Source organism: Crocodylus porosus, unplaced genomic scaffold, assembly GCF_001723895.1.
Source record: "Crocodylus porosus isolate Cpor-Errol unplaced genomic scaffold, CroPor_comp1, whole genome shotgun sequence".
Classification (NCBI taxonomy): domain Eukaryota; kingdom Metazoa; phylum Chordata; order Crocodylia; family Crocodylidae; genus Crocodylus; species Crocodylus porosus.
Genome location: NW_017728907.1, coordinates 34,349,549 through 34,360,558, shown reverse-complemented (window position 1 = coordinate 34,360,558; position 11,010 = coordinate 34,349,549). Strand labels below are relative to the sequence as shown.

At 41.6% G+C, this 11,010-nt stretch overlaps 1 protein-coding gene across 5 annotated transcripts in view; it reads right to left on the bottom strand.

The window, feature by feature from the left end:
• Positions 1-11,010, bottom strand: part of TGFBR3 (transforming growth factor beta receptor 3) — a 190,857-nt gene that overhangs the window by 164,751 nt on the left and 15,096 nt on the right. For 4 of the 5 annotated variants that reach the window (XM_019531116.1, XM_019531121.1, XM_019531119.1 and 1 more), the window contains exon 1: positions 4,079-4,280. In XM_019531116.1, the coding sequence (XP_019386661.1) occupies positions 4,079-4,139 (61 nt within the window). In that variant the 5' untranslated portion in view covers positions 4,140-4,280. Of the gene's footprint in view, positions 1-4,078; positions 4,281-11,010 lie in introns of those variants that run through there. The other variant, XM_019531117.1, reaches the window with a different exon arrangement.

Below are 11,010 nucleotides of genomic sequence, written 5' to 3'. Positions count from 1 at the left end.
CCAGCTGACTTCCTGCCCTTTGGGCAGGGGGCTGGACTCGATCTCCCGAGGTCCCTTCCAGCCCTAATGTCTATGAAATCTATGAAAGTATGGGGGAGCAGCTTCTCAACAAATGTAAACTGTTATAGTTCCCCTGACCTCCACAGTGCTACAACCACTTACATCAGCTAAAGATCTGACCCAAATTCTCCTAGAGGTAGCGTTCTACTCAGAAAGCAGGACAGATTTGCACCTGATTTGGGACTAACTAAATCAGAGCTACATAAGCATCTCTATGAAAGTGTATGCACCTCTGATTTAGTTAAGTCTATAAGATACAAATCTACCCAGACTTCAGACTAACACAACTAGCTAACTATATTAGCCTGGTTATCCACAGCTTTCAGGTGCTAAACTGCCTCCTTACTCTATGGGACAGCAAACTCCATCACCCTCTTCAAACAAGTTTGCAAAGAAAGAGAGCGCAACATTCAAGAAAAAAAAAATTCCATCCATTATGGAAATAACCCACTTAGCTGGCTATTTGGCCCCCATGGTTTTCAGCATCGATTCTTTGCTGTTCACCTCTGTTAAATCATTTCATCATCACATACACCATGCACAGAAACAGATAGATTTGCCAGGAATCAAAAGGAATGTGGCTTAAATCAAAGGACTGAACACATATCAGATTGGTAATTCATCAGAAGAACCGTGCTTTTAAAGACTACACAGCTAAATTTGCTCTTTGGTGATCCAGGATTGGGTTATTTGCAGTTCCAGTTATTTATGTGTTTTTATAATTAAGGGTGGGTGAAATGGGCCCTATTCCATTCAGATTCAGCCTGAATCAGGGACACGGATTTGATTAACTGATCCAGATCACTGTCCCCAATTCAATTTGGCTGAATCCGAATCTGAAGATTTGATGCCAATTCAGAGAATCTGCAATTCGGAAATAGACACAGCTTTAAGTGTTTTTTCTAAATACCTTGAGGCAGGAGGCACAGCTCGTGATTGCCATGATGTTGGGGTAGATGGAGAGTCCCACAGGAGTGTGGAGTGGGGGCCGGGGGGGGGGCCTGCATGCTTGGCAATGAACCTGGAAGAAGTGGACTGGGAAGTATATTTCTGGTCTACTTCTGGGTCCACTGGGGAGTGTGCTAGGGCCCCCCCCCCCTTTTTGCCCCCCTGGCTTGGCGATCAGCCACAGGGGGACTCCGGGTGCCCCCTCAACCCAGGAGGCACCAGTCGCCAAGCTGGAGTGGCATGGTAGGTAGGACTGAAGCAGAAAAATCCATAGGAAGGGGACAACCAATCTACCCATATGATCAAAGGCCAAGAAAGCAAGCCTTACAAGGAGAGGCTGAGGGACGTGGAATTCTTCAGCCTGGCGAAGAGAAGGCTTGGGGGTGTCTTGGTGGTTGCCTATAAGTATATAAGTTGGGTGCATCAGGATCTGGGGGAACACTTGTTCACCAGGGCTCCCCAGGGGATAACTAGGTCCAACGGCTACAAACTTCTAGAAGGCCGACTCAGACTCAATACAAGGAAAAACTTCTTTACAGTCCAAGTGTCCAAGGTCTGGAACAGATTCCCCTCAGAGGTGGTGTAAGCATCTACTCTGGACTCATTCAAAAGGTGTTTGGATGTTTATCTTGCTGGGATCATTTGATCCCTGCAGACTTCCTGACTCTGGCAGGGAGGCTGAACTCAATGATCTCACGAGGTCTCTTCCAGCCCCTAATGTCTATGAGATCTGTTCCATATCCCCACACATTGCAGAACCACCTACTTTTGCCCATGTAATAAAAAGGTGCATCCATTTCTGTGTGATAAACACCTGACCACATCATTGTAAGTCTGTTTAAAACAGAATAAGCTTTCTAGAGAATTTTAACAGCAAGTACAATTAAATAAGCAAAAGTTAGTAATACTGGCTGGATGCTTCCAGGGGAGCTCAGCCCTGGCAACAGGGATGTTGTTTCCCTGAAAATGCCTTATTTTTTATAAGGCAACCAGGATGGCTGAGGAGGAAGGAATCAGTGAAACAAGTTTCAAGGATGGACAGATTAAGGTTCCCATAAAGTCTGAATTACTTTCAAAAAATGAGACTGGGCTTGATAACTAAAAATACAACATCAAGATAATGCTAACATCAACACTGGGCTGTGGGTTGTGCTTGGATTAGTAAAAAATTATCCCTCTGCTACCCAGACACAAAATGGCCTTGTCAACATAATTAGCAAGAAACAGGAAACCCCCTCCAAAAAACCCAACTTTGATGCTACACATTAGAGCTTGTTCCAGTAACGTCTCTTTGGCGTGGTCCTGACTGCTTGCTCAACTGGATAACCTTCCCTTCCCATCCCACATGAGCAGTTATGCCCTCATCTCCATATACAAGTGTGCTTACAGGAGAGATACATTCCACATCATTGTAAGTCTGTTTAAAACAGAATAAGCTTTCTAGAGAATTTTAACAGCAAGTACAATTAAATAAGCAAAGTTACTAATACTGGCTGGATGCTTCCAGGGGAGCTCAGCCCTGGAGAAAATCCCTTGAGGTTTAAGGGCATTCTTGCAAAAGCATCATTTTCCATGTCAGTGATGAAAGGAAGCCAGATTGTTATATGCTTTATTGCTCAGACATGTCTCTTGCAAAGTCAGTCATCTTTTCCACAGTGAGGACAGCAGAGATAGACACAAGCCATCTGTCCATTCTTCCCACTACCTCATTCTGACTGACTGCATCTCTGGCCACTTCCCCGATGACCCATGCTTGCGTGCAAGCTGGACACAAATAGAAGACCGGCTGTTGTAGCTAAGGGAGAGACATCTTTAATTTTTTGCAAGTGGGACTTCAAGAAGTACATTAAAATAAGGTACATTTGTTAATGTCAAAATAGAAGCATGTTTGTGTGTGCTTGGAAACTATAATGTACAGATCAATCATAGGCCCTGATCCTGAAGATAAGTCTACCTACCATGGCTAGTGACAGGACTTGTAAAAATTCATGCAGCACTTGCTAGCTCAAAGTTAAGCCTATTCCACAGGCTGAAATACCCCAGTATCCTAAATTTCAGCCTTTTTCTTCTGTATCCCACATCCGCTTAGGTTTGAAAGCCCTAGTACCCCACTGGCCAGACTGCTTATTAATACAACCTCCCATATCAATTAAAACTATTATGCTAAGTGTCACATACACAGTGTGAGTGTGTAAAGCTTGATATTTAAATGGAGGAAAGACAGACTGGGAGAGAGACACAAAAAGGTCGAGTGACTCAGCTAACATCATCCAGCAGGATACTGGCCCAACAAGAAACAAGATCAAAGCCCAGATGCAGCGCGCTCAATCCACTAGCAAGCACTATTTTTCAGTAAATCAGTTCTAAATTTAAAAAAAAAAAAACCCAAAAAACTAACAAATGATAGGTAGCCAAACATCAACCCATCAATTTATTCTGAGTTTAGACATCAAATCCTTTTTAAGCGACAAGAACACCTCTGCCACAGAACATGCTACTCAGCTGACAAACTAGTGTTGACAGCCCTCGCACTCATATGCTGGATGACAAACTGTCTTTTCCTGAACCCCAAGGTACTTGCAAAAATGGTAACCAAGATAGCACAGCACCCACACTTATGGGAAGAATAGCACTGGGACAGTCTCTTCAGACTCTGGAAAACAACAACATTGGTTTACGTCTGGTTCAGCTTTGTAAGGATACCTATGTGGTTAACTGGACTAGAAATTTGAATCCTTTTTAAAAAGAAAGTTTGGATTATATGGATGGGAACAAAACACCCAGAAAGATACCTACTGGCCCAAGGTAAGCATTTTTTCCCCCAAATCCTGAGCATAAGGACCTTAACTGGCACTAACATGTTATATCGGTAAGACAGCTTAGAAGTACTACACAGAGAGAGTCTAACAGACTGAGTATCATAATTTCACAGTACTGCTTTATTCTGCATTTAGGCGATATATAAACTTTAGCTTACAGCAGTCTTTTGGCATGAAAAGCCATTTATAATTAATAATTCCAAATGCAGAGAATGAGTTACAATGAGTATGTTTTATATAATGCCACCTACCTGCAGCGGCTAAATACAAAATCATCAAAGCAAATACTGGAGTCGTACAACTTGAAGTCATTTTTGCAAACGCTATTTTTTAAAAAAAATCAGCTTCCTTTCTTGTTCTTCATGTAGCTGCACTTCCTTTGAAAACCAGTGGAATATACTTCGCAATCAAGTCTTTCAGAATTGTAATGGCCTAGAAAGAGAAGTAAAATACATTGTGTTAAATAGTTGAAGACATTTATGTAAAATTACATCTTTTTATTATATCTAGCAAAAGATATTTTTAGACTAATTATACAAGTATATTTTATACTTCTGAATATTATAGATAGCAAGAGAGTCATTTAGTTCATAACTAATCTTTTCATCTTTCATACTGGCTTCCACTCCCTTTTTTGCCCCCTCGTCCTCCCTCCTTGCTCAAAAAAAAAAAAAACCTGAAAAAAAATCACACCAGAGTGGTGATCTACAATGTATTGCATCATAAAGCTAGCCTTGGAGTCCTGCTGAAGTCTGGAAGTAATTCCTATGGGCTTATGTTAGTTTAAATATACAGAGTTTCCTTGGGTCGCTGATGTCAGGAAATACACTAACCCACCTTAAAATATTGGAAGATACTGCAGACATGCACAAGTTACTTTCAGGTAACACAGTGATTCTGAGACATTTCTCAGTACTACTAACTTGAAAACCATTTGTAGATTCATAACACTAACAGAGAGTTTATAGAATTTTTATTTAAAAAATGTTTTGGGCCCAGGCCATAGGAATTACCATAAAATATTCACAATGACAAAGTAAATACATTTTAGATATGCTGTATAGCTTAAATTACAACATATTAAATACCAGTGGATATTAAATAGAGTTTAAGATTTTTAATAAAAATTTCCAAACTAACTTCATAGATTTTTGAGTGCATCAGTTACCATACAATGCAACAGTCTCCCCAAGCTGGAAGTACCACATACCCCCTGCGGCCTTACAAAGTACACCCAGGGGTATGCATACCCCCAGTCGAAAACCCTTGAGCTAAGTGCCAAGAATGAGAATCTCAAGTCAGTATACAGGGAATTACAAGGCTGTTTATCAGATCCAACCAAATAAGACGCAAAAATATTTTATTTCCCTACCAACCTTTACAAACAGATGATGGCTCAGTAACCATAACTACGTATTAGAAATCAGATCAAACTACTAAAAATAAGCATTTCAGGTTGAGTACCAGAATGTAGCTGAGCCAAGACAGAATTCCCAACCAAGGCAAAAATTAATAGTTTAAAAAAACAACAACAACAACAAAAAACAAAAAACGCTTGCACATTTTGGCTGGAATCAAAATAAGGTCACAGAAACTCAGGGCTAGGCCTGACCTTCACCATGATCTGCTATACAGGCTATAATTTTGAATGATCAGCAGCCTGTGCCATCACTGGACTATCATTTCCCACAAGCGACAGAAGGGGTTGAGAGGAAAATTCCAAGAGCCTCTTTGAGGATTTGTCCTCCAAATAATTAAGGACCTATCTTATTAGCGGTTTAGCGGATTTCACAGGAAGCATGAAATTTGGGATTGTCCACTAAATCAACAAAATAAATAAATAAAATGCTGGCTTTCCAATGGAAGCCAGGGGGATGCACTGCCAGAAGGGGAAGGCACCTCCTCCCCTGCCAGGGCCTCTTCGCCAATAAGCACCAAAGAGTGGAACTGCACGAAGGGCAGCTAGCAGTCAAAATGCTGGCCACCCCCCTCATCCCTCCCCCCACCTGGGACCTCTCCATCAATCAGCACTGAGGGCTGGAGCCATTGAGAAATGACCACAAAATTAGAGCTTCTCCCTGCAATCAACCCATGACAATTGGTAAGTCCCCCCTTTGATTTAAGTAGACCTCTACAAATAATTCTTAAAGAGTTTCCTCCATAGAATGAACTGCAGTTAAACCATAGGCAAGAGCTGACAGTGCAATGGCCCAGGGCCTGTCCACTGACTCTTCCTCTACAGCTGCGGTTTTCAGTGGGTGGTCCACAGACCCCTGTGGGTCCACAGACTATGTCTAAGGGTCATCAAAAGATGCCTATGATCAATCAAAAGTGTGTGAATACCTACACTTATCATTCAAAGGGGTCTGCACCTCCATTCAAAAGTTCCAAAGGGATCTGCACCTCTGTTCAAAAAGTTTTTAGGGGTTCACAAATGAAAAAAGGCTGAAAACACCATTCTACAGGAACTTCCTTTAATGGACTTAATAGGGCCTCACCTAATTACCCCTTTGTCACACATCCTGCCTTTAGGAAGAGGATTGCATCATCTTCACATACAGTAGCCTCACACTAATAACTGCTATCTGTTGTGCAGAGAACAGTTCACCCACATCTCCACCTTTTCCACCCCCCTACAAGTAAATCTTGACCCTGCAGTGTCCCATAGGGTGAGGGATAAAGAAAAAAGCATAGAAGTTTTTTTTGCCACATAGAGCTTAACCTGCTGAAAAAGGGCTCTTCATGTAGTCTCAGAACAATCCTAGACAATTAACCAGGCCCTAAATTAATCATGTAAACACAATTTTCCACCCTTCTTTCAGTGCTGATTTCAAAGCACCCAGAGAGTGTGATTTAGTGGGCGGGGAGGGAAGGGGGAGAGGAAGAGCCCAGATTCATCAGGTCTTCCTGACCTATGAAAAATAAGTTAAAACCATAAGTCTACACTCATTATGGATAGCAGTTCATTGCTGACTTTGGAAAGGAACAGCTTGCTTTGTGCAGACCATTTAAAAGCACAGCTATAGATTTCCTGGAAGTCTTTTTCCATCATTTATTTGTATTTGCTATTTTAAAATTCCCAAATCTGACATGTAAGATACATGTGACTAGATATTTTTATTTAAAAATACAGATTTTTTCTTATTGGATAAAGGTTATATGAGACCATAATTAATATATGTGAACACTTAATAGTACATGGAAACCTTAAATAAGAAGTGGGACGCTTAAAATATTAACGTTAGTTGTCCAACTTAACAAAACGCATACAATTCACCATGTTGCTATAGTCTTTAAATGAGACCAGTAAGCATTTTCTTCAGACCAACCTGAAATATCATGGGCATATTTGAATGTATTGTTTTAAGTGGCAATAACTATACTGAAAATACCTATTCCTTCATCTTTAGAAGAAGGTAAGATCCCTGCCACAGCTGCATTATTTGTTCTATCACTCCCTGTAAAATTAATATATGATTTTATAAGTTTGGATTGGAGGTTGTAGCATTAATATTTGTCTTAGGAAGAGACAACATTTCACATGCACTTATATGCAGTAAGAGAAGTCACAGAATTGTAGAAAGTTAGGGTTGGAAGGGACCTCAGGAGGTCATCTGGTCCAATCTCCAGCTCAAGGCAGGACCATCCCCAACTAGATCTTCCCAGCCAAAGCTTTGTCCAGCCAGGTTTTGAAAACCCAGAAAGATGGAGCTTCCACCACCTCTCTGGGTAACTTGTTCCTGTGTTCTACTACCCTCCTAGTGAGAAAATTCCCTCAGTCTTTCCTCATAAGTAATGTCCCCCAGTGCCTTCACCATTTTTGTTGCCCTCTGCTGGACTCTCTAATTTCTCTACATCCTTTCTGTAGTGGAGGGCCCAAAACTGAACACAGTACTCCAGATGTGGCCCCACCAGTGCTGAATAGAGGGGAATAATGACTTCCCTTGACCTACTGGTAACACACCTACCACTGCAGCCCAGTATGCCATTAGCCTTCATGGCAAGAAGAGCACATTGCTAGATCATATTCAGCTTATTGTCCACTGTAACCCCCAGGTCCTTTTCTGCACAGCTGCTGCCCAGCCACTCAGCCCCCAGCCTGTACTTGTGCATGGAATTATTTCATCCTAAATGCAGGATTTAGCACTTGTCCTTGTTGAACCTCATGAGATTCCTTTGGGCCCAATCCTCCAATTTGTCTAAGTCACTATGAATCCTAGTCCTACCCTCCAGCATATCTGCTAGTCTCCCAGCTCGGTGTCATCTGAAAACTTGTTAAGGATGCACTCCATCCCATCTCCCAGGTTACTGATGAAGATACCGAACAAGACAGGCCCCAGGACCAATCCCTGGGGCACTCCACTTAATACCAGCTGCCAACTAGACATTGAGCCATTGATTACTATTCTCTGAACCCGATGCTCCAGCCAGTTTTCTATTTACCTTACAGTCCATTCATTCAGCCCATACTTCCTTAGCTTCCCTGTAAGAATGTTATGGGAGACTATCAAAAGCCTTGCTAAAATCAAGGCACACCACATCCACTGGTCTCCCCACATCCAGTCATGTCATCATAGAAAACAATGAGACTGGTCAGGCATGACTTGTCCCTGGTGAATCCATGCAGACTGTTCCTAATTACCCTTTTTCTCCTCCAAGTGCTTAAAAATGGATTCCTTGAGGATGTTCTCCATGATTTTTCCACAGACTGAGGTGAAGCTGACTGGTCTGTAGTTCCCTGGATCCTTCTTCTTCCTTTTCTTAAATATTGGCATTATGTTTGCCCTTTTTTAAATTATCCAGAACCTCTCCTGATCACCATAAGTTTTCCAAGATGATGGCTCTGCAGTCACATCAACCAACTCCCTCAGCACCCTCGGGTGCATTCCATCTGTCCCCATGGATTTGTACACGTCCAGTTTTTTTTTTTGTTTGTTTGTTTTTTTTAAGTAGTCCCTAATCTGTTCTTTCGCCATTGAGGGCTGCTCATCTTCTCCCCAAAGTGTGCTGCCCAGTGTAGTAGTCTGGGAGTTGACCTTGCTTGTGAAGACTGAAGCAAAAAAGTATTGAGCACTTCAGCCTTTTCTGCATCCTTTATCATAAGGTTGCCTCCTCCATTCAGTAAGGGACCCACACTTTTCCTGATCCTCCTCTTGCTACCAACATACTTGTAGAAACCCTTCTTGTTACCCTTCACATCCCTTACTAGCTGCAACTCCAGTTGTGCTTTGGCCTTCCTGACTTCATCCCTGCATGCCCAAGCAATGCTCTTATATTCTTCCCTAGTTATTTGTCCAAGTTTCCACTTCTTATAAGCTTCCTTTTTGTGAGTTAGTTTACTGAAGAGTTCCCTGCTAAGCCATCCTGGTCTTCTGTCATGCTTGCTAGTCTTCCTGCACATTGGGATGGTTTGTTCCTGCACTCTCAGTAAGGCTTCTTTCAAATACAGCTAGCTCTCTTGGACTCCTCTCCCCCTCAGTCTAGCTTCCCAGGGGATCCTGCCCATGAGTTCCCCGAGTGAGTCAAAGTCTGCTCTTCTGAAGTCCGGGATCCTTACTCTGCTGCTCTTCATCCTTCCTTTTCTCAGGATCCTGAACTCAAATCATCTCGTGGTCACTGCTGCCCAAGTTGCTGTCCACTACTACATACCCCTCCAATTCTTTCCTGTTTATGAGCAGCAGGTCAAGAAAAGCATGGCCCCTAGTTGGCCACTCCAGCACCTGCACCAGGAAGTTGTCCCCAGTACTCTCCAAAAACTTCCTGTCCCCAACACACTTCAAAAACAACCCAAGCAATATTACAGACTACTAAATGATCCTTCTTAGGAGCTCTAAACAGGAACAATTTACTTAACTTATTCTCAAATATTTAGTAGAGGTACCTTTTCAGGAAAGTAGTACTGGAAAAAGATCAACACACAAAATATTGGAAACAGTGAAAAGCTCAAAACAGGAAAGCCTCAGAAATGACAACTTCCTTGGAGAATATTTAAGGCTTATAAAAATTACTGATCTTGAAACTACTGGAAGTATTTAATGAAGTCTTAGATTCCAGTGTCACTCTTTCCTACCACGTAAGGTCAAATTGTAAATCCTCAAACCCAAGAGAGATCAACTCTAAGATACGTGAAGGTCAGCCTATTTTATTCAGTACAGTAAATTGTTGACAAAAATGTTGGACACTCATGTAACACAGCAGTTTAGACTGCTGAAAAAATGAATCAAGTGGGTTTAATACCAAAAAAGCAAGTCATGGTGAGTTTATGCCAGATCTTGAACATCATTTCAGAAGTCAAATGCAAGTTGGAACCACTTGCTGCTATTTTACTAGATTAAAAAAGCTAATGAAAAACAAAAAGTTCAATTAATGTATCTGCTATCTAACTCACCTTTTTAATAGTTACAGAGGCAAATGATAAAAATTTACACATGCTAAACTTGATAATTTAAGTCAATCCTAATTATAAGTGAACTTCATAACATGCTGCAAAAAAGTCATACATCCAAACAAGCTATGAATAAGTAATCGGAAACTTGAGTTAGCAATGCATAACCCTTTTATGAACAACAATGAACAAAAGAGATCAACGAGAAACAGATGGGCTAAACAGAGGGCACTCAATAATACACTGAAATAGGAAAATTTGAAGCACTGGTTAGATCATTCTTTTATTAACATCAGAGTACAATCCAGCAGTTGCATTTTCATAATGCAAAGTGCCATGCTGAAGTATTGCACACAGAGAAGAGTGGGAGATAAAGCTATATAGCCCTTCGTTGTTATTATTATTAAGGACCCCAGCCCTTACCCTTCCTCAGAGACCTTTAATGTCATTGATTGGAAATGCGAAGTTTAATTCAGGTTTGATAGCTCTCTTATAGCTCCCCCTTGCCTCCAAAACAGAAACAAATTAGAGGTTCCAGCCATGACCTAATCCACTGATTTCATACATTTCACAGACATCAGGGCTGGAAGGGACCTCGGGAGATCATCGAGTCCAGCCCCCTGCCCAAAGGGCAGGAAGTCAGTTGGGGTCATAGGATCCCAACAAGATAAGCATCCAATTTACTCTTGAAGGTGTTCAATGTAGGTGCTTGAACCACCTCCACTGGCAGACTGTTCCAGACCTTGGGGGCTCGGACAGTAAAGAAATTCTTCCTTATGTCCAGCCTGAAAAGGTCTT